Raw genomic sequence first — 25,920 nt, forward strand, 5'->3', positions numbered from 1 at the left:
CCTTTATGTAAACTTCCGGGAAAACAAAGTAAATATCATCGAAAATTGCTGTTTCTCTACAGTTTTGTAATCGAGGCACAAACCAAGTAGGTTCGGAGTTTTTCGTCAGGTTTGGTGTTCTGATCTCGTGCCGGGTGCGTAAACTTAAATTAAAACTTATATGAATTACATATATTGATAACATCCACCTAATCCTTAGGTATAGAGTTAATAAAATGTAATAGTAATGCCACAAGAAATCCTCTAAGACTCCCTAAGAGCAGGTTCGTATGGACTGCAGGATAGACTGACGCTCCCTGGGACCAAACCTGCCTCTCTTTGAAGGTGATATACAGCTGGGAGCCAACCTATCGAGAACGATATGTGGCTCTCCAGGACCCAAATCTCCATTCTACCAAGACCGTTAATGTTTGGTGATAGCCACTATTAACAAAACGCTACGGATCTGGACTGGGGAGTCGAAAAACATTTCCCTCACTCCAAAGTATCATGCCCATGCCCAATGGATATTTTGCAGTCGTGGGTAACTGACTGTATCCGAACGGTGCCTCACTGATACTTCACTGGCTGCAGTAAATAAATTTGATCAAATGAATGAGTAATTTAAAAAAGACAAATGATAATAAACAGACGAAACCCGGCACCGCATACTAACTGGCCCACCGTGCGGGGGCACATCTCCGCAACATTGAGAGCCAGGTGATTACGTCCCAAATAGGGAGAACTTGAGGAGTCAAGCAGTGGAACCAAGGTCAACATTGGCCTACTGCGAAGACCGCAACCAACAGAGACATGGACAATCTCATATCAGAGGAAGGAGATAGGCCTCAGTGGCGCAATTTCAAAATGTTATCTACGTTGTTTGAAGAGGGCCAAAAACCAGAAGATGCCTTTAAGAGGGCTAAGGACAAACCTAAGCTTTCGATTTCGGAGCCAAGAAAGCAGGAGCAGTGGAGATCAGCCCGCTTGAGTCAGGAGGCCGGCCATTAACTATGGTAGTGCCATCAAGGGCATTCGACCGCTCACACTGCCGGAAACATTTCCGGAGTAAATATTCACTCATGAGGAACAAGAAATTATCGAAGACCTTGTCGTCGAGGAGATGTGCAAGAGCAGCTCGTGTTCACCGACATATGCTTTCGACTAGTTCATATACTGGTGGACTGCGCGACGGAAGATATTGAAAAGTGGCTTAGGATCATAGTCTCTAAATTGCCAGACTGGGAAGGAGCAGAATTGTCAACATGTGGAAGGGTTGATATGGTATATCAACCCTTCCACACACATGGTAGTATTTTTTCCTAAAGTCGCAGCGCTAGAAACGGAGAGTCTTGTGGACCTCCTTATTGTTCAAAATCATGTCGTCCATGTGCGATTGTGGAGACAAAGCCAAATTCCTCTCAATCAGGGTACTTAGATTGCCGACCCCTGGAAGCAATCAAATTACAAAATTGCTATATAAACTGCAGATTTGGCATCATACCTCTGCATATGCACAGGCAGAAGCCGAGAAAAGATACTTCGGAGGAGGTGGAAGGGAAGGATCGAAGGAATCTCAAACGCATAGAAGCTGAAAGGACAGCTCCAAACATCTACGGAGCCAACGGCCAGCACTAAGATAGCCTAGGTAAACCTCCATCATACAAGAGCTGCATCTGCAATGATTGCAAGGTATTTTCCAAGGTCAATATTGGGTTAGTGTTGATTCGTGGTGTGCAAGAAGGAAGTATGCAGGTAATTTGGGACTTATCTTGCGAGAAACTGAGAGCTTACATCATTCTTAAATGTAATTTAAAATATAAATCTTTGTCAGAGTTTCTCAATGGATACCTTGTCCCTGTCCAAGTTTCACTAGAAACCGGGGGAGAACTCAGGGAGTAGTTGTTGGATCGGGCTATTTCCCAGGAGACGACATCCGGATCCCACCGGAGCTAGTCGCTAGATTGGTGAAGTTCTGTGAGGTGAAGGCTCTACCACTTCTACCGCTTCGATGTCAATACCCATCATGAAGTCTGGGAAAGCAGAGACACTAATCGAAGAGGTATCTTCTGAATTTATTCTTAACAATAAGTTAGATTCAAGGTGATCAAGAATTGGACAGTGTCAGATGATCTCAGGAGAACGAATTGGGGCTCAAAATGGCTCATCTACAAAGGGGCGATAATATCAGAAACGGGATATACCCTGGTGGAGTTCGAAAACCCTTCAACCGTGCAAAATAGACCGGAGACTGGTTGGGATACAAAAATACACTGAAGGCGTGTAGCAACGCATTCAGGGAAGCAAAACGGCACAGTTTCAGGGAATTCTATGAAGGGATAGAACACAGAAACATACAAATTTATAGCTAAAGACAGGACAATATTTTATATCTGTTTGAAGAAGGAAGATCGGATATTTACCGAGAATGAGGAGAACATAGTATATGTACATCTGCCTCTTAGCACTCATTTCCTGGGGTTCTACCGACCGGTAGAACAGCAAAAGAGATATGCTCAGAAACTGGGGTAAGGTAGGCAGTGGGAACATTTAACCCCTGGAGTAGATGGCACCTTCGTACTATTCCAGGCCTATAATTCATCTTAAGAGTCTCTTCTAAGAGTGGTAAGAAGTATAATAGCATAGCCTTGAGATATATACCAAGGACATGAAAGAAGGCAAAAGTGAACTTCATTCCAAAAACAGGCAAAAAGGATCCTTTTCATTCCAAATTTTTCAGACTAATTTGTTAACATTGTTCGTACTTAAAACGGTGGACGAAGGTCATAGATATTTATATTAGAACTAACGTTTTCAAGCGCAATCCCCTACATCAGTGTCGACATGCTTACCGAGCAGAACGGACAACCGAAACTGTACTGTATCCGCTGACGGATGTATTCGACGTGCATTTTTGAAAATCGATAAAACATCGCACAAGAGGAAATAATGGGGAAACACCCTGGCCTTCTGGATAGGCAGAGTGTTAGAGAGCACGCAAATAGAAACACTGGAATAAAAGTGCAGGGTTACGCTGACTACATTGTTTTCGTCTGTAGGGATAACTATAAGGATACCCTATGTGATAGAATCCAAACTAAACCACGAATTGCTAGTACGTGGTGTAGGAAGGCCGATCTGCGCATTAATCTGACCAAAGCCACCATAGTACCATTCACTAGGAAGCGTAAGCTTAGTCACCTGAGAGCCATTAGATTTCATGGTATGGAAGTGAAACGAGAAATAGAGGTTAAAGATTTGGGAATTGGAAACACATGTCGATAAGGTACGAGGGCTCTGATGACGTGCAGGTCCATAGCAGGGAAGAGATATGTACTGGAATATGACGGTTAATGATTACCTAGGAATCGGTAATCTGGGCAGAAAAAACTGCACTCAGCAAAAGAACCAGGGAGTTACACAAACTTCAAATACTGGCTTGGATGTGTATCAGTGGAGCAATGAGGACATACCTAAATCCTTCTGGGATTAATTCCTCTCCATCTTCACATACAGATGCAGCAAGGACGGTGATCTTTAAAATGACCGGGAGTATCAGTGAGGCGAGGAGCTATCTAAAGCAGAAGAAAATAGACATTCTTTCTATTCTTTTCCTTCTAGGTGGTACCCCAAATCACTTATACCAAGGGATAACATGACAACGAGGTTGCATTTCGGTAAGAAATTTTAAATATTTTGTAGTAACAGCGCAAACTGGGAGAGTGTGGTAGTGACACACAGCTTAAACCAGCAACTAATTACCCGGTACACTGACGGATCCCGGGGTCATTAGTGTAAAGAAAACATACTTTGAGCCAATGGGTAAACACACTAGTATATTCTTCTGCGTAGAGCACTCTAGATGCACTCTCTGTTGACGTTGTCGAAATCGACGGAGCAGAGACGGCCCATATTGAGATGAGAAGCCGACTTTCTATTTTCGTGCGTGTAGATACAGTAGCCAGTAGTGACACACAAACGGAATCTTGCAGTTAAGATCCTATCAAAATCAACTCAGAGAGCGCAGCTTGCGGGATTGGTCAGCAGCAGTCGACAGGGATTCGCGTCTCCTATCGCTTGGCTTTAGAGAGTACAAAAGCCTAATGCCGCAAGCACTCTCTAGGATTCCATCATCTTATTTCGCTTAGGTCCACAAGGTCCAGCTTATATTGCCGCAATTCATGCTCGAGTTGGAGAAAGAGAGCATTCTAAGGACATCGGATACGATTGTCGAGGGGCGTGGGAAATCATAAACCGTTTTAAATAGTCAAAGCTCGGAGTCGTGAGGTTAATACATATCCAAGGCGTAGTTCGCGTTTTTTTTTGCTTTTAGTCGCGTTTGTCAGGCTTTTGAGGGTGACACCTTCAGGCCTAACTGCCTTATGCCTGATGATTGGCCGAGTAAAATGCATCATTCCAAAGCCAAGTATTTCGGTTGATGAACCGCTTACTTTGCTTGGTGACTGCGAGCGGTGCATAGACCACTTTGTGGGTCGTGTTTTTAAAACAGTTCCACGATTCTTCGATATTCGTAATGATTGGTAATGGTGCAAGTGAGATCGTTTCTTCTTTTTTTCTCATGAAATCGCCACCATCTAATGCGCTGCGGGTTAGTGTGTTTCTCACGCTGTTTTTTCTTTGGAGACAGCAATTACCGGCTGATGTTGAAGTTTGGTGGTCTGATAGGAAACTGCAGTCGGTGATGATGATGAAATGCCGGCGTTTTATGGAAATATATTAATTTGCGTTTTACTGTTCCCAAATGGCAAAATCGACTATACGCTGCTCGCTATCCTCATTACGTGCTTCAAGTCCTTTCTCCCCATGGCATCTGTTGCCTTCTGCCTTTTCAAATGCATGACCATTGAAGTCGCCCGCAATGATCGAACAGTTACTAGAAGGCTACTTTCTCGAAAATAATTCTATGTACAAAAACGATGAAACAAATTTAGAAATTAGTGATGTATTTTATATCTAGTTACAGTAGAAATATTAAAAATTTAAAATCGTTACTCATTCAAATATGGGCTAAACGATGCCTTTATGGCTGGAAGTATTCATGAGTATTTTCTATTATTGAAATTTTTTTTCGATGATGATAAAAATCCTACTCTCCTACCCAAGGTAACTAAAATATTTATTTTATAAGATATTGCTTTCGCTGCTTCATATAAAAAGTCGACATGGAAATATATTTTCTCTCAAATTCATCTCTTATCCTAAGTACAAAAAAGACTTTTCACATTTCAATGCGAAGTTCAAGTATTAGGCAAACGATCCCTCTATTCTAGCTTTAGGCTTCACTTGGCTTTCTTTGTCGCTTTGGCTCCTGCTTTTTTCGCAGCTCGGAATTTGGAGAATACTAATGACAAGAGAATCAAACCAACACCTCCTACAGCTCCATAAACAGCATATGGATAGACTTTGTAGAGTGACTTTCCGTATTCCACTCCTCTTTTCAGATGGTCGGCATAGGCAGTAACGAGACTGTCACTGAAATAAATGAAACAACAATTGTAGATTTGCTCTCTAGAAAAAGAATCCCGATTGCGAGTATCTTACAATGGCGAGCTTGGAACTGGAACCTTATCAGCTCTTGCGTTGCGGAACCAATCTTGGGCAAATGCCGTGAAAGTTTTAATGTCGTATTTCGGAGTTTCGTAGCGGTAGAATTTCCCTTGACGAATGCTGAAATTTGCAAATGAGGAATCAATATCCAATAGTTAGCAATTGGAGGGTTCATCCTTAATAATAATATACTTACAAAATGAACTCTGGAGACTTGTCTACGCCAAACCGTTTCGCAGTTGCTATGCCTGCACTAAGGCGATTAACGCGAGCAACATTAACACGGTTTTTCAAGTTGGCACCTAGTCCTTCCCATACCGCAGACAGCCGTTGGCAATCGATGCAGTCCTGAGAGTAGCTACATTTATAAGAAAAGTAGACAAATTTTAATTATCATAACTTGTTAAAAAAAACCTACAACAAATGTCTTCACATTAAAAGTGGGTTTATATAAATTTCAATTTAGAAAGACATAAAAATTGGTGGAAAAGCATATGAGATTAAATGTGATCATGCATCTCTCAATTTCAGTTTAATGTAATTCCCAACGAAAAATTTTGTCAGAGCATAAATCTGGTTCCAGACCCAAAATGAAAGGTGCAGAAGTACTCATTCTAAAATTGGAAGTTTAGAGAAAAAGGATCAGTAATTTTTCCATTTAGAATTAACATGACTACCATAAAATATCCACATTTTTCTAGCGTTGTTATTGTTCACTTCACTCTGCTCCGTAGATATACAAATGTCGCTAGAAGCTCTTGATTAAATTATCATCTATAGGAAATCTCTTGGGGCTCTTGGGGTCTTCTGCAAATCTCAACACAAGTATTTATTTATTTGAAGGCAGTCGCGATTACATAATTTCAAAGGAAGCGATGCTGCAGGCAAGCCACACATTAGAAAATAGCTCCAGTTGCAAAATCATTTATACGTAGTGGGAAGCGCCGAGAATAAAGCTTGAAGAACACCCAAAGTTACACAGGAGTCTGCGATCAATTAGTATTTCTTAAGGTATCACAAAGATAACGCGGTCAGGTAGAACAGTAGTAGGCGAAAGCTCACCCCATGTTGGTCGTCTCCGGCCATTCAGGGTAGTGGTTAGGCCAGCGGCCAAACCCATTAAGCCATTACAATGTGACGAACGCATCAAGTCGTGATATTTTTATATATTTTTGTTTAAATGTTCACAAACACATGGTTCATCTTGTATTATTAACTTTATTTGAGCAAATTTCAGAATAGGGGTGCTTTGAGACCTAAATATTTGCATCATTAAATTTTTTTCCAGATTTTCCGGTTGGAAAATTTTGTAGAATTTATCTTGTCTTTAAGTCTACACCTTTTGACTTCGTCATTCTTAAAATTAATGATAGAATTGATATTGTCTGCACGCTTAATATTGATACCTTTACGGCTAAGACTGAAGAACTTGCAAGGTCTTTCGGAAGAGGCGCATCGATATCTGCGTTGGTGCGATGCCGAAAGCTGCGATATCCAACGCCTACGGACTCAATATGGTGTTCGTATTGCAATTTCGGACGGTTACCGTGATGTCATTAAGTTGGACGAGCGATTTGATGATCGGCTGATGAAGCCCACAATTATCTCAGCTGATTCATTTTTTTCAGGGCATACGCACCATAGACACGACAGTTCGATACCGAGAAGGACACATTTTGGCAACTACTCGACATAAAGATCTGTAATTTGCCTGCTACTGACTATATGGTTATGTCGGTGAAAGGGCAGACGGCAACAGGTATCATCGGGATAAAAACTTTGTAATACGCAATGGGTTATTAAGCGTAGTATTGATTTTTTCAGCATGTACGACCTTATAATGGGCAACACATCGTTTATTAAGCGGTTGTCTCATTTTCCCTTATTTTAAAGTAAAAGCCGCAAAACAACTTTATACTCATATAGTTCTTTTCAGTGTTATTATTACATTAGTACCACTCATTAAGGATCGCTTCATAAGTAATACGATTGTTAGTGTTGTAGGCGATCATTCTCCTCGTATTAAATTGCTTTTCCGGGTCGCTCATCATTATTTCTAGGCTTTCCCATGCGTCCAATGTATGAGTCTCATTTACATGTCCGACTCGTTCCAAGTGGTTTGCTGTTACTGAATTATCCCTCTTCCATAATGTGCGTGGCCGCTGCTGATCTTATCGTGTTGGCTCCTCGTCTTTTACCGCATCCCGCTTCTTTGACGTGTTCCTGAAATCGCGTCGCGATGAGCCCCTTGCTTTGGCCTATGTAGACTTTGTCGCAGTCACTACAATTTATTCTATACATGACAATTTTTTCTTCCTTTTTTAATGCATCCTTTTCGCTATCTATTCCTCTCTTAACCATGATATCTCTGTTGGTATTAATCACTTTTGTGTTCAATTTTTATTTATGGAAACGGCCTGGCTGATCCGCCTAATTCGCTTTTCAATCGTGATCTCCCTGTACTCATTCTTCTCAGCTATGCCGTGAATGTACTTGTTTTCCTTATCGAAACCTGCACTAGTTGGAGGTTGTGCTGAGCCTGTGTACCACAGAATTATACGGCGCCATTTTCTCTTGCTAGAGTATGTGCTGAAGCCGCTGGATTGCTATTGGTTTCCTATAAACTTCGAATTCGAATGGCAGGGATCCATTTGCTCCACTTACATGGTGAATTTGATTTTTGGATGTATATTGTTGATTTCCGTCAGAGTGTTGATAAATTAATCTTTTTTTACTATGGCAAATACGTCGTCGTCAGGCATTGATTCACTGTCCCATACCTTGAGCACAAGTTGATGAACCAATTCCTGACGATTGGCAACGAGGCATTATCTGTCTGATACATAAAAAGGGAGATATCACACAGTGCTGCAATTATAGAGGTATCACGTTGCTGAGTACCATCTACATATAAGATATTCTCCTCTATCTTGCTAGGCCGGATAGTCCCATACGCTCAGAACATCATTGGCCCATACCAAAGAGGTTTCACTTCAGGCAAATCAGCAACAGATCAGATTTTCTCTCTCCAGCAAGCGATGGAAAAACTGTTGGAATATGGACAACAGTTGCACCATCTGTTCATCGACTTTAAAGCAGCCTATGATAGCACAGCCAGGGTAAAACTGTACACGGCCATGAGAGAATTCGGTATCCCGACGAAATGAATAAGACTGACTAGGCTGACCCTGACCAATGTGCGAGGCCAGATAAAAGCTGCAGGATCACTCTCAAGACTATTCGACATCAACAACGGTCTACGACAAGGGGATGCCCTATCATGCGTCCTCTTTAACCTGGCCCTCGAGAAAGTGATCCGTGATGCTGATGTAAATGAAAGAGGTACGATCCTCTTTAAGTCCACCCAACTACTGGCCTATGCTGACGATATTGACATCATGGGAAGAACCACCCGAGATGTACAAACTGCCTTCATCCAGATCGAGCAGGCGGCGCGAGATCTTGGGCTGCACATCAATGAAGGCAAGACAAAATATATGGGGCAACGTCAGCACCGAAGACGAATCAACCAACAACATCAAACCGCACTGGTCAATAAGAAGAAGAATAAGGATAGGAGAATACAACTTTGAGACCGTTGACAATTTCTCCTATCTAGGGTCGAAAATCACAACCGATAACAGCTACGATGATGAAATCCGCGCACGGTTGTTGTCAGCCAACAGAGCCTATTTCAGCTTACAAAGACTGTTCCGCTCGAAACGTCTCACCATAGGGCTCTTACTGTACAAGACAATGATCTTGCCAGTCCTCATGTATTTCTCGGAGACTAGGGTTCTTAGCAAGAATAATTGCGAACTCTTGGCCGCGTTCGAAAGAAGAATCCTCCGAAGAATTTTTGGCCCCCTACATGAGGATGGACGATTCCGTGCATACAGAACGACGAAATCTATGAGCGATACCATGACCGTCTGGTTGTGGATGAAATCCGGCTCAATAGGTTACGGTGGGCGGGTCACTTAATCTGTATGGATGAGGATGATCCAGCCCACAAAGTCTATAAGGGCAATATCTATGGTAGAAAAAGAAGACGAGGCAGACCCTGCCTAAGATGGAGCGATGGCGTAGGTCAGGACGCCAGACAGCTTTTAGGGATATCGAATTGGTGGACCTCGGCGCAAAACCGGGATGTCTGGAGTTCCTTATTAAGGCAGGCCTAGACCGGATACCGGTTGTTGCGCCATTGATGATGATGACTATTGTATTGTTAGCTATGCTACGCAGTGGATCCAACTCTCCCAGGATTACTAACGAGTAGGTCCCTCGAAGAGTACTTAGCGTAGAACAGTGGAGGAGGGCGGGCATCTCGGGAAGTGTCGGGGAGCTGAAGCGAAGTTTAGCGAACCGCGAGCAATTGCGCGTAGTTGTGGTTGATGCACTATACCTCACATGACAACTATATTATCATTTGCGTCTCACAACAAAGCTGATTTCGAACAACTCCCAAATGAAATGATCAGAAAGCATAGTCTGCGAATGAATCTGAATAAGACAAAGTTTTTGACGAACGACCCTAGTGAGATGATGCCAGCATCTCTGTCAGCGGCAGGGACCTGCCGGGAGATCGTTGCTGGTTCGATAAAGTATGCTTCAGGTCTTTCCAAGAAGTCTGCACTGCTCTGCCTCAATATTTCCATGGCGAACCACTGGAAGTGGATTCCACTGCATGGCAGAGCCAGTAATGGATAATATAATAATAATAATAATTGTTGACGCAACAATACATGTTGGATCAGGGCCTTGAAGTGTGTTAGAGCACTTCATTCAAGATGGTCAGCATTGCGCTCGCCCGAGATTATTACCCTGATTTGACTTAGGTACTCATTCTGTGATGATTTCCCGATAGTTGACTCCGCTAAAGACATGCACTTTCCGCTGAAGAAGACAGCAAGTGTCATTGACAAAAAAAAATTGTTCGGACATGCACTTTCGTTTCGTCAAAGTTTAAGGAATTAACTTGTGTGAAACAATTACGTTCGTATCAGTAGGTTGGCATAGACTTTTGGTAGTTTAATCTCCTCAGCAGTATGTACGTTTTTTATCTTTAATTTGGAGTTTGCTGAACCGATTCAACGAGTGTTTATGTACCTGTACCTATCATACTCTCCTGGACTTTTTTCAAATGGTTTCGGCAAACCAACATTTGTACTTTGAGTGAAGACTGGATACTCGATTGACCATTGGGTTTAATAAATTATTACAGACCGTCTTTTGTCATATAAAGTCAAAGTATTAGAAGAGTATTCGTTGTTTTTCGTGTTCACAATAATATGCAGTTTATGTATCATAGTATTTCGCAAGTAACTTGTTGTGGATCAACACAGGATAAATAATTTGCTTTTTAATATTCCACGATTTTTAGAAGAAAGAATTTTCTTGCAATAGCAAAATGAATATGTATCTGGCAGCACCACTTCTTGAACTGTTAGAATATAACCATTCACTGTCAATCCTACGACTGACAGCAGTCTCCGAAAACTGTTATACCATCGATGGAAACATCCAAATACTCCCAGCAATGAGCTTGAATTGGATAAAAATCACTGAAAGGTAAAAAACTACGACTGAAATTAATGTGCCTAATGATGATTTGTTGTTTCAGGGCTCGAGAGGGCATCAACATCATCAACAGTTTGAACAGTGACGTGTTCTGTACTGTGCTCGACTATGTGCACAAAAACATGAGTCCGGTAGAGGAGGATCATGACGAGCGCGAAACGGCTTTAGAAGAACTCGAGAAACTAGTTGGAGTACCGCGCGCCGACTTTCTCCTGCTCATCAAAACGCTTTCATACATTCTCAAACGCACCTCGACCTTTGTGATAATGCCGACCAAGCTCCAGCATGAACTGCGGGACAAGCTCAAGTTGAAGGAGGACAAAGTGGAGGCGATAATTAAGAAGTGGGTCAAGAACACAAAGCCAATCTTGGATAATCTCGAAGCCGGCAATGCGGGCATAAATGAACTGCAAGACGTTGCATGGCAGTTAAAGGTGCAGACATCTTCGCATTATCAACAAAGGGAGAAGGCAGTTTTGGGGGTACTGCAGTTATACACCTCCAAGGACGCGCCGATTAACTTAGAAATGAACCATGAAGAGCTCGCAGGATTTTACAGTCAACTAGAGAATATCCAAAACGAGCTGGACGCATTGAGAACTGCTGCCAAATAAGAGCCGTGCCAAAATATGAATAGCCACAAAAATCTCGTTCCAAATTAGTCCCAGAAAACTGTTTAATGCTCGTGATCCAACGCTATTATTCTCCTAGGTATAAGATTATCAATAAACATAATTCGATAGATACGAAAATAGCACTTTGGAATGAGGTTTTATTTTGTGTATAAGCTTAACAAATTACGACCAAAACAGAATGGATAACGCCATTAGAACGCACGCACACGCAACATAGGGTGACTTCCTCTCGCCAATCCTAGCTAGTTTCCAGAATATCCCCAGCATTCTAAATATACAGAAAACGTTTAGAATTAAGATGAAATCTGACAAATCAGTGAAGGTCTACCCAGTCTTGTTCCGGTCCATAATGTTGGGAAACAGCGAGCGCAAATACGCGCAGGTGCATATCATCAGCAATATGACTGTCAGCAGGCTTTGGAAGTTAAACAAAGCACTCTACGGGAATAAGTGGAATGTTTTCGGTTAAAATAAGCGGAACAAAGGAATATTTCATGAAATTAATCACCATTTCTACTGTTTTTGGATGGGCCCGGTGTTGACCATTAAAGATTCGAATGACGTGTGCAAATTGACGTTTAATTCACTCCACATATGAAAGTCAATGATATTCACAATAGTGAAACCTGGATCTGGAATATAAACACGGCAAGTTGACAGCCACGTGAAGGGTAGTTTGTTTTGGTTTCAACGCCACTCAGGCGCAGTGTGTGAGTGGAGTCAGGCAGAAAGCCAAAATGTCCTGGTTCAAAGCAATTAATACGAATAAGTACATCAAAACTGGGCCCGCCATTACACCCGACCTCGTTTATTGGAAGAAACTAAGCGTGAGTTGTAAACTTGATTATCCACCGGCATAACCTCACTCCGACTATCTATTCCGCAGGTTCCCACACTGGTGAAGGAGTTTGGAGCGATCGACTACATAGATTTCAGCCCGGTTGAGCCCCACTATTTTGCAGTAACATGTTCTGTGCGAGTGCAGATATACAACCCGATTACCAAACTTGTAGCTAAGAATCTGTCTCGCTTCCAATCGAACGCATACGGAGGCTGCTTCAGGAAAGATGGACGCCTTTTAGTAGCTGGTGACGAGGAGGGTTTCGTGAAGTTATTCGATGTGTCTAGCCGAAATGTTTTACGATTTTTCCGCGGTCACAAGGCTGCGGTTCATCGAACCTTTTTCACAGAGGATTTACTTAAAGTTGCGAGTTTCTCGGACGATAAGACCGTGCGACTTTGGGATATTGCCACAGAGAAAACCATCAATTCGTTCGAAGGACATAGTGATTACATTCGAGCAGGCAGTGTTAACCCCACGTCACCAAATATCATTCTGTCCGGAGGCTATGACAATGCCATCAAAATGTACGACACACGAACTGATTCGGCCGTGTTCAGTGTCGACCATGGCAGTCCGGTTGAAAGTTTGCTGTTTTTGCCTACGGGCGGTATCTTTTTGAGTGCTGGAGGTACCGAAGTAAAAGTATGGGATGTGCTTGCAGGAGGCAAACTTTTAGCAAGACTCTCTCAACATCATAAAACCGTAACAACACTGAAACTGGCCAGTAATGGAAGGCGTATCCTATCCGGTGGCTTAGACAGACATGTTAAAGTGTACGATGTGGCAACATACCAACAGGTTCACAACATGGACTTTCCTAATTCGATATTAAGTTTGGGCGTAGCACCAGAAGACCAGACGTTAGTCGTAGGCATGGTTGATGGGTTGGTATCCATACAGAACATGGAACAATCTGACAAAGAAGTAAAAGTAGAAAAGAAGCGAGCCCTGATTAGTTCGATGCACGTGGACCAGGTTGTTCCAGAATCCACTCACGGCACAGAGGCCAAGTATAATCACCATCTTCGTAAATTTGAATATTCAAAGGCGTTGGATTGTGTTATGCGAGCTTACGTGACACACAAGTCTCCACACATAACGGTCAGCGTGCTACAGGAACTGATTCATAGAAAAGGTTTACACCGCGCCCTCGCTGGTCGGAATCACACATCCCTGGGCACAATAATTCGTTTCATATTAAAACATATTGGCGAACATCGATTCATGAGGGTTCTAACAGACGCGGCTGCAGTTTTGTTGGAAGTATACGAGGATGAATTTGATCAGTTTACGGGTGATATCGGGAAACTTTTTATAAACTTAGCAAAAGCCCTGAGGTCCGAGGTTGATTTGACTTATGATTTGCTGGAACTCCAAGGAGCCCTGGAGCTGATAATAGGCGCCGCTAGCATTTCAGAAAATAGGGATGAAAGCATACAATTCACAAAGGACACAACGAACATACGACAATCGGAAAAGGCGAAAGCTTCATCAGTAGTTAGTTTGATGTGACAAATTTTGTAATTTTAATTTTAATGTAAAAATAGGTGCTTGATAAAAGAAAACTTATTGGTTTTGAATGTTATTCATCTCAGCGTCTTTTCTTAAATACTAGTACATGTGAAGAACATTCAATTCAATGATCAAATATATCAGCCCCAAGCTTCCTACATCTTCTGAATCGCCTTTGCAAAAAATACTCTGGACTTTTCGTAGATTACAATAGAATCGAACCTATTTGATGCGATGGGTCGCAGAACGCCGATTCTTTTTAAAGAGCCTTTTTGAACTGTTGAGATGAATAGCCCGAATAACCTTTAGTGTCCGCAGCTTTGCAACACATAGAAAATTTTCTTTGCCTTGTCCAGGGGGGATGCATTTAATAATATGCAATACTCCTTCATTTTCTTCCTAATTATCCATTTTCTTTCCTAATTTACCAATTCCCATGCCTACATTTCAATTTTAACGTTCAACATTTAACTTTTACTTTTATTTATTTTTTAATAAAAACCTAACAACTGGTGGCTTTCCCCTAACCCCAAAAATTTAATTACATTCGAACAATTCCAAAAATGCTTGTAGTTAATTTTGGAATGTTGTTGTTTTCGCAACAAAATGTTCCAACATATCGAATGGATCACCGTGTTGTTGAATGTATGCTCCAGCCGTTCTTTACTTTCTGGACGTGGCATGGGGAGTTGATGTTGTCACTGAGCCGACTTGAACTTCTAAGTTCAGGGTCATGTTCATGGAATGAGGATTATTGGCACTGAGACCGGCTGATTGGATGGACAGCTGATGAGCTGGACAGGACAGGGAGTTCGATTTAGTGCTTTAAAAAAAAAAGATCCAGGAAAACAACTGATGCAGGGGAGGCTATTAGAACCGTTTGGTTTGTGTCATTTTGAGTTGGGAAGAATGTCTTGGATCGGGAAAACAGATGATGTAACCACCAAAGAAAGAAGACAACGAAGATGGAACGAATTTCTTGTGGCCGCAGTGAGTCGAAGTGCTTCCATCCCATAATTGTGTGGCGGCACATCAGAGGCAAGAACCATCGACTGTATTGCCAGCGGTAAGAATACTTTCGCCGATGTACTGGGCTATTGCCGACACAGCTGGCGACCAGTCACGAGGCCGGCGCGTTACACTTCTACTTGCTTCTTATTCCGATCTCCGCGCTGGCGAGTGCGGACGTAGTCCACCACATTCGAACACATCCGAAATCTATTTTCTTAAAATATTTTCCTAGTCGGCTCCAGTACCCTCCATTCTCGAGATCATCTAATGATAGCGGTACCAAAAGCACCTTTGAATTTTACTTAACTCACAGCATCATCATCTTCGGCACCACCTAGTGCGCTTCTCTGACAGTGGATGAAGACTGACCTCTTGTACCGTTTGAGACCAAATCGTCGGCCAGATTTATTGTGAAAAATACTTTCAACTTAAAGTGTAAAGTTCTCCCCAATGCCAACCACGGTCAAGAATCTGCGAAGGTTCTTGGGCATGTTAAAGTTCTATAGTCGTTTCCTGCTCAAGGCCGCTCATCACCGGAGGTTACAGTCTCCGATGCGATCGATTATACAGCAATCGCCGTTGCCCAGAAAGACGATTCAAAGAGCCAGACGGCAAACTCCAAATACATGTTCAAGGAGTTTCCTATCTTCGGCTCAAACTCCTACTTACTCTGCGAGACCTCAGCCAAGGGACCTAGGCCATTTATTCCGAAAAGGAAGAATTTCAGCAGTCAACGATCTTGCGCACCCAGGCATAACGACGACAAACCGGTTAGTCACCGGAAAATACTTCTGGTCGTCCTTGAACAAGGACGTAAACTCTTGGGCCAGACAGTGCATTATTGGCCCTTTGCGAGACTCGCACGGAAACAAGTATTGGCTCACAATCATTCGTAGGTTTGTGCGTTGGTCTGAAGCAATACCTCTGACTGACATTACGAAATAATTATGTGACGAGGTCCTCTGTTGAGAATGGATCTGTGGCGCGGCAGGATTCGCAGCATTCGAAATTTATTTCGAATGTTGCGAGTGCGAGCAATATAGATGGCGCGGATCTATCCACTTTGCGTAGCACGCCAAGGGAGTGGAAGATCGCAGTAATTATGTTTTTCAGACCTGTCACTGATTTTTAATATTAAGTTGGGAATTGAAAAAAGAACACTGAAGTCTTTTTGATTTGGAAAATAGAATTGGAGTTGAGTTCGCTGACTAGAATTGATGTTGAGTTCGCTGATTAGAATTAGGACTAATAATATGTAAAACCATTAATATTAAATGTTCGCTTAAATATTTTAATAAAAATATAAGTAATGTTAATTACTTAATTGGTGACCCCGGAACTCGCACCAACAGCATCAACAACTAAGATCCCGAATTCCCAGAACCTGCACAATCGCTCAGCAGGCAGCCGCAACAACCGATTGGAGATAAGTAAGAGTTCTGCAGCCGCAGCCGCCATCGCTGCCGCAGCCACTTTCGCCGCCGCACTCAGCTCCACCATCGCCGCAGAGGTCGAAGCCGCCGCCGTCACCGCCGTAGCCGCTACCGTCGCAGCCGACACCAATATCACCGCTGCAACCATCGCTATCGCAGCAGGAGCCGAAGGCTCCGCCACCATCGCCGCCTCCTCAGCAGGTGCCGCCGTTTTAGTTGTTATAAGTTAATTGTATTTCACTCTAAGTCAATATTAAAAGTGAATAATTGTCCACCATCGCCGACATTGGTGAAGTTCTATTAACGACAAAAATTCGTCCGAGCAACACGGCAGAAATAGAACTTCCAAAGACTGAGAAATCCTTCCAAAACATCAGTAGAACGTACGGCAAGCGATTTTCACGCGTTCGCATCTACAGTTGAGTGTGGAGTGATGTGGTAAACATCACGAAAACGTGTCGCATCTTCACATCCCGAGTCGGAGCAGAGGCAAGAAAAAACGCGAGAAAACCTTCTCTACACAGTGTACTGCGCGACACACGTCGGACCCTCTCCAGAAGTAGATTTTTACGCGACTTCCCGTACGCACGCCCTCCTGCACAACACCTTTCACGCACCGGACTAGTCATCATTGCCACAACGATCAACAACAGCAACAAACGGACGTCCCCAGCACCGCCAACGCCCTAGCTGCAGCCGACAAACTCGACCAGCGCCGCCGTCAAGGAGTTATACTTAAGTGAAATTATTATTCATTTATATATAATATTTATTTATTTATTCAGTTAAAAAAAATAGTAATAAAAAAATTGAAATCGCTGCAAGAGACGGCGTGCAGGTATTTAGCATCGCGAGTCCTCCATTCTCATTGGTGGTGTTTTTGGTCTGCGCTGGATAGCGTCCGCTTCGTTTTTTTCTCGTTTCGTGCGTGCATTTGTGGGTGCGGCCTGCCGTGTCGGTGTAAAGTTCACCGTGATTCAGTATAAACTCACCGCGTCTACATCTCGTACTTAAGAAAAATGTCGTTTGACAATAAAGACGCGCCAGGCCCATCGGACCCACAAGTGACCGCCCTCGCCGTACGCGTTCCTCCGTTTTGGCGGCGGAACCCCGAGCTGTGGTTCGTGCATTTGGAAGCACAATTCCAAATGTCCGGCATCACATCGGACGCGACCCGCTTCAACTACGCGGTGGTCGGCCTGGACGAAGAGTCCATACTTCTGGTGTCCGACGTGGTGAAGTCGACATCGTACGTGCAGCTCAAGAGCGAGTTGATCAGGCGCCTGTCGGCAAGCGAGTCGGCAAAATTAGACCACTTGCTGGCGGGTTTAACGTTGGGTGATCGAACTCCCAGCCAATTGCTTCGTGAAATGAGGCAATTGGGTGGGAGCAAGATCGGCGACGACCTCATCAAGTCGCTCTGGCTGCGTCGGCTCCCGGAGGGCACCCAGGCGATCCTCGCTTGCGTCTCCGGTTCCTTGGAGGAACTGGCAGCGACGGCCGACCAGGTCCAGGAGGTGTACGTACGCCCAACCTTGGCGGCCGTTCAACCACCGTCGGATGAGGTGGGTGAATTAAGGCGCGAGATTGCTGCGTTAACAGCCAGCATGGCCGAGATGCGGGCGACGTTGGACGCTCAGCGTTCGGGCGCCAGATCGCGAGCACGCTCACGGACTGCCACCCGAAAAGGGCGATCAGGTAGCAGGTCGTCAAGACAGTCCACGGACCCAGGGATTTGCTGGTACCACCGCAGATTCGGGGATAAAGCGACAAGATGTACGCTACCGTGTAGATTCTCTTCTACCGCAAAAAACTAGGTCCGCGGGGGGTCTTGGCGGCGGCCACCCAGAACGCAGCGCCACGTCGCCTAACTATTTTCGACCCACTCAGCAGGCGCAACTACCTCGTCGACACGGGTGCGGAGGTTTCGGTTCTTCCCGTACCCCAGCATCATCAACTTTTCCCTCAACCGCTCAAACTTGCGGCAGCAAATTCCTCCCGCATCAATACGTACGGGTATAGGCAAGTGGACGTGAGTCTTGGCTTGCGTAGGACGTTTTCGTGGCGTTTCATCCTGGCGGATGTCAGCTTCCCCATACTAGGCGCAGACTTCCTGTGTCACTATGGATTGCTGGTGGACTTGCAAAACAAGTCTCTTATAGATTCCACGACCAACCTTAATTCGTCGGGACATATGGTATCTCACCCAGGCAATAATCTTTCCGTTCTTTTAGAAGACATTACCGACTCTCGTGTTCGGGCACTTCTCCAAAAGTTCAGCCAGATTACTACCAACTGTGGTCTCTCCAAACCAGTGAAGCACAATGTGCAGCACCACATTATCACTACTGGTTCCCCGATCTTCTCGAAGGTGCGTCCTCTACCATCTCAGAAACTGGCAATTGCACGGAAAGAGTTTGAACAACTCGTTCAACAGGGTATCTGCAGGCCCTCAAACAGCTGTTGGTCTTCCCCACTGCATATGGTCCCTAAGCCAAACGGCGAATGGCGCCCATGTGGGGATTACAGAAGGCTAAATGCACAGACTGTTCCTGACCGATATCCAATTCCACTCATCCACGACTTTGCGCATCACCTCGCGAATTGCCGCATCTTTTCGACCTTGGACTTAACCAAGGCTTATCACCAAATCCCAGTAGCTCCTGAAGACATTCCAAAGACGGCAATATGCACACCCTTTGGACTCTTCGAGTTCACCCGAATGACTTTCGGATTGTGCAATGCGGCGCAAACCTTTCAAAGGTTCATTCACTCAGTCCTGCGAAACCTCGAATTCTGTTTCGTATATTTGGATGATGTTTTGGTCGCTTCTTCCACTGAGTCTGAGCGCTTAGCCCATCTCGAGTGCATTTTTCAACGTCTCCTTGAGGCCGGTTTAGTCCTAAACGTTGAGAAATGCAAATTCCTTCAACAACAGGTGAGATTCCTCGGCCATTTCATTTCCCCTGAAGGAATACAGCCCGACCCAGACAAGGTGCAAGCGATAACAAGCTTCCCGCGTCCAAAGACAGTGAGGGAGTTGAGGAGGTTCTTGGGCATGCTAAACTTCTACCGTCGTTTCCTGCCCAAGGCCGCCCATCTCCAGTCCATTTTGAACGCGTACTTGTCTGGCCCCAAAACTAAGGACACACGAGAGATCGTGTGGTCTGAAGAGGCTATCTGCGCGTTTGACAAATCTCGTCAACAACTGGCTGACGCTACGCTCTTGGCATTCCCTCTGCAAGATGCACCCCTAGCCGTTTTTGTTGATGCCTCTGACATCGCAGTAGGTGCTGCCCTTCACCAAAAGGTGGACCAAGTTTGGCAGCCGTTGAGCTTCTTCTCGAAGCAGTTGAATCCCGCTCAACGGAACTACAGCACCTACGATTGCGAACTGCTCGCCGCATACCTGTCCATCAAATACTTCCGTTTCTCCCTAGAGGGCCGGCCGTTCACAGTGTTCACGGACCATAAGCCTCTCACGTTCGCTTTGAAACAGAAGCCCGACAAAGCGTCCCCTCGTCAGCTTCGACACCTGAGCTTCATAAGCCAGTTTACGTCGGACATCCAGCACGTGTCCGGGAAGGACAACATTGTTGCTGACGCTTTGCCTCGTGTCTCCGAAGTCAACATCCCCGCCTCACTCGATTTCTCGGCTATTGCCAAGGCGCAAGTGGATGACGCAGCACTTCAGAGCCTCAGGTCCAACCCCAAATACAAATTTCGGGAGTTGCCCATCTTCGGCTCAAACCTCTCGCTCTGCTGCGAAGACTCGGAAAAGGGACCTCGGCCATACATTCCGGCCACATTTCGCAAGGAAGTGTTCCACGCAGTTCACGATTTGGCGCACCCCGGCATCAGGACAACAAACCGGTTAGTCACCGGAAAATACTTCTGGCCCTCCATGAACAAGGATATCAATTCCTGGGCCAGAGAATGCATCGCATGCCAAAAGTGTAAAGTCTCCAGGCATGTAAGGAAAGAAGTGGGCTCATTCCCCCGCACTACCAAGCGTTTCCACACCATACACCTCGACATAATAGGGCCTTTGCGAGACTCGCACGGTTTTAAGTATTGCCTCACAATCATCGACAGGTTCACGCGGTGGCCTGAGGCAATACCTCTGAAAGACATTACGGCGCAATCATGTGCTGAAGCCCTCTGTCGAGAGTGGATACCTCGCTTTGGCGTCCCTGCAGTGGTCATCACTGACCAGGGAATGCAATTTGAGTCCACCCTTTTCTCCGAGTTAGGCAAACTCCTTGGTTTTAAACGCCAGCGGACTACGGCATACCACCCACAATCCAATGGGATGTTGGAACGTTGGCACCGGACGCTGAAAGCCGCCATTATGGCACGCGACGACCCGTCCTGGACGCAAGTCTTGCCTCTCGTCCTACTCGGCCTTCGTACAACCCGCCGAGAGGAATTTGCTGCCAGCCCCGCGGAGCTGGTTTACGGGGAGAACCCAAGACTCCCAAGCGATCCGGTCTTCGACAAGAGATCGGGTCTCACGGGGTCGGGGTTGGTGCGTCTGCTGAGGGACAATCTCCGGCGCATCAAGGCGCCACCACCCACTCGACACTCGTCCATACCTGCTTGTTCGCCCAAGGAACTGGACACATGCACGCATGTGCTGATCAGAACGGATGCCGTCCGGAAGCCGCTGCAGCCTCCATATGAGGGCCCGTACCGCGTTCTCGAGCGGGGAGAACATTTCTTCCAGCTCGAGATGGGTGGTCACAAAAAGGCGGTCTCTTTGTCCAGGCTGAAACCCGCGTGCGCCCCGAAGCAACGTCGTGTCCGCTTTGCGGATTAACGGCGAACGAAGTTCGGGGATCAGTCGCTGAAACCCCTAGGTTTCATCTGGGGGCGGAGTGATGTGGCGCGGCAGGATTCGCAGCATTCGAAATTTATTTCGAATGTTGCGAGTGCGAGCAATATAGATGGCGCGGATCTATCTACTTTGCGTAGCACGCCAAGGGAGTGGAAGATCGCAGTAATTATGTTTTTCAGACCTGTCACTGATTTTTAATATTAAGTTGGGAATTGAAAAAAGAACACTGAAGTCTTTTTGATTTGGAAAATAGAATTGGAGTTGAGTTCGCTGACTAGAATTGATGTTGAGTTCGCTGATTAGAATTAGGACTAATAATATGTAAAACCATTAATATTAAATGTTCGCTTAAATATTTTAATAAAAATATAAGTAATGTTAATTACTTAAGATCCCAGACCCGGGAATATAGTTTTAGTCTACTCTTTTCTCGGAGTTAGGCAAGCTCCTCGATTTCAAACGTCACAAGACCATTGCATACCATCCACGGTCCAATGGGATGCTGAAACGTTGGCCTTGGACACTAAAAGCTGCAGGATATGTGTGAAGGTTTCGTCATGGGATTCCGATAGCAGTTTAGAACTCACCTGGTTGGATCCACCAGGTGTATGCAGAAATTTTTATCGGTTTGGTGACCCTAAATGTAAATGAAAGTGGGTACATGACACGGAGTCTCAAGCGCGGCAGACAGATAGTTTCAATTGAGGTTCTATGTGCCGCAGGTTGCTATCGCCGTCGAGGTGATTCTCGGAGCTTTATTGCAGCCGTATTTCGATATACCCGAGAGGGTGCCCGGATCCCGAACGACGTGACTCAGGGCTTCATGCGGAGTATTTTGAATTTCAACGCTTCTCCCAGCTGATGATACCCACTAGGGGCCGTATGTGGCGATGTTCTCCCCGAAACGGAGCAATACGGCGCCTTACAGTATACGACCCCAGTAGTAGTAGTAGGTGCAATTATCTCATATACCCGTCCTCAGAACAACAAGCTTTTACCTCAGAAGCTGAAATTAGTGGCAGCAAACTCCACGCCCATCGCAAATTACGGCTACAGGCAAGTAGACTTGAGTCTTGGCTTGCATAGGACCTTTTAGTGGTGCTTCATTTTAGCTGGCATCAGTGCCCCCATATGAGATGTGGATTTCCTGCGCCACTATGGGTCACTCGGTCACTTAGGTCGTAAGGGAAAATTTCAACCTGTTTCTATCGTTTTTGAAGATGTTGCAGATCCACGTATTCGTGCACTCCTTCAAAAATACCGCAACATCACAACTGAACTTAGTCTCTCTGAACTTGAACAGTTATTTAAGCAGGGTATAGTTGGTCGTCTTTTCTCCATATGGTCCTACAACCCAACGGCGAATGGGGACCTTGTGGAAATTATAGACGCCTGAATGCTCAGACAATTCCGCATGACTACCAGGCATTACTTATCGCCTTCCTGTCTGGTCCTAAAGATTCGCAGGAGGCTGTGTGGTCTCTTAAACCCGTTTGAAACCACCAAGCAACAGCTGGTAGATGCTACACTTTTGGCACTCTGTCAACAAGATCCACTTCTAGCCTTCTTCGTTGATACCTTAGTTACCGCAGCAGGCGTTGTTCTTCACAAAAGAGTGAAACAAAACTGGCAAATTCAAAATAGTCGCCATCCATTCAACGGAATTACACCGCCTATGATCGTGAATTACTAGCCGCGTATCTGAGTATCAAGCACTTCCAATATTCCCTTGAAGACAGGCCATTCACCTTGTTCACGGACAATAAGCCTTTGATTTTTGTCTCACGGCGAAAAACCGAAGTTAGCGTCCCCTTGCCAACTTCGGCACTTAGCTTACATCAGCCAGTGCACATCGGACATTCAACATGTGTCCAGTAAAGAGAGTCCTAACCGCGGTGGCCCAGAAAGATGACTCAGTTCCTCAGAGCCTGCAGTGAAACTCCAAATACAAGTTCAAGGAATTCCCTATTCGGTTCACATTCCTCTAATTACTATGAAATCTCTGAAACGGGGCACGATCTTGCGCACCCTGGCGTTCGTACAACGAACCGGCTAGTCTTCAGCAAATATTTTTGGCCATCAATGAACAAGCACGTGAGTTCTTGGGCTAGAGAGTATATCGCATGCCAAAAGTGTAAAGTCACAAGGCAGGAAGTAAGTAGGTATGGTCTCTAACTCGACAAGGCGCTTCCACACCATCTACCTTGCTTCATGACCATTGATTGGTTTACGCGGTGGCCTGAGACAATACCCCTGAAGGACAAAACGACAGCCATATGTTGACGCCCTCTGTCGAAAGTGGATTCCGCACTTTGGTATTCTCGCCGTAATCATCACGAACCAGGAAATTCAATTTGAATTTACTCTCTTTTCGGAGCTAAGAACGTTCATGGGACTGACATGTTAGCGGACAACAGCATAACACTTACAGTGCAATGGAATACTAGAACGTTGACATCGGATGCTGAAAGCAGCTATTATGGCGCACGTTCGCTTGGCCTTCGCACAGCCCCCCTGCCAGCCCTGCTGAACTTAATTCGTGATAACTTGTGTAGAGGAGATTTAGACCTGCAAAATGGTGCATAGATTGGGGGGTCTGGGTGCGCGGAAAATGGTCTTAAGGTGAAGGCATCTTGTGAAAAAGGAGCTTAATTCGTGATCACTCCCATCTTCGCTATGGGAAGAACTTTCGACTCCTAGACGACTTGGTCCTCGACAGCAGAAATGGCCTCGGAGAAACGGGATTTTTGCGTTTGCTACGAGTGGCCGTTCCCAGATTAAAGCCCCTTCCGCCATCTCGTCACACACAGCCGGCGGTCCATCATCCTTAGGAACTCAAAGTTTGTACCTACGTTCTGTTGAGGATGCCCCCCGGAAGCCGCTGCAGCCACCATACAAGGGCCTCTTTAAGGTTTTCGAGTGTGGGGAGCACGTGTTCAGTCTGGACGTTGGGGCTAAGCCCATGAGGATCTCCCTGGGCAGGTTGAGGCCTTTTCCAGCAAGCAGATGGCACTGGAAGCATGTGAAAGCGTTCGTTTTAACGTCCGCAGCTGCCCTGCCTCGGGTTCTCCCGACCCCTAGGGGCCGTTTAAAGAAGACCGAGACTAATTCACAGTTCAATCTCAGTAATCGTGCCAAGATTTGCTTGCCAAGATTGGTCTGAAGATCGAAGTCAATGGGAAACGATCAAAAGGGCGGCCGAAACAACGGTCGGTCGAGCCGGTGGTTTTCAAAGGGGCAAATGGGTCTAATTATGCCTGCATAAGCCGTCTGCAAAGCAACGTAAACCAACTAACTCACCAGCCAGGCACGGATTATATGAAGTATTTTGAGAGATTTGATCATTTGCTTAGTCAAATCGTTTATTGTAGCGAAAAGGGGCAAGCCATCTTTAAAAATAAGCTCCACAGTGCTAACATCTGTTGTTGATGGGATGGTTGGTAAAGGAAGAAAGCCTTAGGGAATTGCTCATAGACCAGGGAACATAAACGAAAATATTGAGCATAATGAAAGATTTTTGGGTGGCATTCCTTATAAACAAGTAACGAAAACTTAGAATTGTGGCCATTGGTTTGCTTACGAAGAATTTCACATTGTGAGGGATTGAGCAACCAAACTATACTTATTTTCATTGACTGAATCCCTCCTCAAGATGAAAAAAACGCCTTCGGAAGTAAACTAGCAAAGATTATTTTCAGAATTATTATGATAACAAAATGATACTTACAACATTACAAACCAGTCTCCGGTTGTCGCTCCTGTCGAAGCTTGGGTTAAATGTTCAAAAGTCTCATCCGATAATTCCTTCACGACAGGTTCCTTATTATCAATGAACTTTTGAAGAATGGCATCATCATCAATAGGACCATCGTACAACAATGGAATCCCGTGGCGGAAGTAAACAAGAGCTGGCTCCTTAGCTGGATTGTACAGTCGAACCATGTTACTTCCCACAGCCTTCACTGCCGATGCATCCAAATGGTCTTTGAGATCATGTTCCAGATTTATAAGGTGAGTTTCCAAACTATCACAATCATCACAGTCTTTTTTGGCTGGAAAACATCCCTAATTAGTCATGGCAAGAAGCAACTCAGCTAAGTTCTTACCAAACAGAACAATGACGTTATCTTCACTTTTTATTATGTGGACTAAATCATCATCGCTTACACTTTCCAGCGATTTACTGTATGTACTGGCAAATAGGCACAATAGTGCGAAAAAGGAGGTGATTTTTACTGCCATAGCTGCTCAATTCGGATCACTTAAGAGCTGCACCTAAATCAATGAAATTATTGCAGTCACCAAGGTTAAACCGGGTACTCCAAGCAGGCCAGAATCGCGATGAGAGACGTGGATGTTGGGTGACAGCTTGTTGATTTCATGTTTACAACGCTACTTCAGCGCCAATATACCGGGGGTAAATACGGTAGCCATGAGAAACATGTTTGTAAACAAAATTTTATGAATAAATGTTAAATTATTTATTGCTTATTGGAAGTTTTATGGCATTTTAAATGATGA

The 25,920-nt window shown here is 44.8% G+C and overlaps 4 protein-coding genes across 4 annotated transcripts; 2 read left to right on the plus strand and 2 right to left on the minus strand.

Annotated features, from left to right (window-relative positions):
* Positions 1–5,070: 5,070 nt before the first annotated feature.
* On the minus strand, positions 5,071–25,769 carry LOC119651074 (thioredoxin domain-containing protein). The gene is made up of 5 exons (XM_038054415.1): positions 25,506–25,769; positions 25,127–25,451; positions 5,744–5,905; positions 5,542–5,667; positions 5,071–5,472 (listed from the first exon to the last, which is right to left on the minus strand). Exons 1-5 carry the CDS (start codon positions 25,639–25,641, stop codon positions 5,280–5,282), a joined length of 942 nt encoding a protein of 313 aa, XP_037910343.1. The 5' UTR covers positions 25,642–25,769; the 3' UTR covers positions 5,071–5,279.
* Positions 11,009–11,879, plus strand: LOC119651075 (COMM domain-containing protein 10). The gene is made up of 2 exons (XM_038054416.1): positions 11,009–11,118; positions 11,171–11,879. The coding sequence occupies exons 1-2, from the start codon at positions 11,087–11,089 to the stop codon at positions 11,739–11,741; spliced, it is 603 nt and encodes a 200-aa protein (XP_037910344.1). The 5' UTR covers positions 11,009–11,086; the 3' UTR covers positions 11,742–11,879.
* On the minus strand, positions 11,883–12,407 carry LOC119651076 (protein kish-A). The gene is made up of 3 exons (XM_038054417.1): positions 12,271–12,407; positions 12,091–12,200; positions 11,883–12,030 (listed from the first exon to the last, which is right to left on the minus strand). Exons 1-3 carry the CDS (start codon positions 12,271–12,273, stop codon positions 11,925–11,927), a joined length of 219 nt encoding a protein of 72 aa, XP_037910345.1. The 5' UTR covers positions 12,274–12,407; the 3' UTR covers positions 11,883–11,924.
* Positions 12,429–14,195, plus strand: LOC119651073 (U3 small nucleolar RNA-associated protein 15 homolog). Its single transcript, XM_038054414.1, has 2 exons — positions 12,429–12,589; positions 12,649–14,195. Exons 1-2 carry the CDS (start codon positions 12,500–12,502, stop codon positions 14,116–14,118), a joined length of 1,560 nt encoding a protein of 519 aa, XP_037910342.1. The 5' UTR covers positions 12,429–12,499; the 3' UTR covers positions 14,119–14,195.
* Positions 25,770–25,920: the final 151 nt, after the last annotated feature.

Source organism: Hermetia illucens, chromosome 3 (genome assembly GCF_905115235.1).
Source record: "Hermetia illucens chromosome 3, iHerIll2.2.curated.20191125, whole genome shotgun sequence".
Classification (NCBI taxonomy): domain Eukaryota; kingdom Metazoa; phylum Arthropoda; class Insecta; order Diptera; family Stratiomyidae; genus Hermetia; species Hermetia illucens.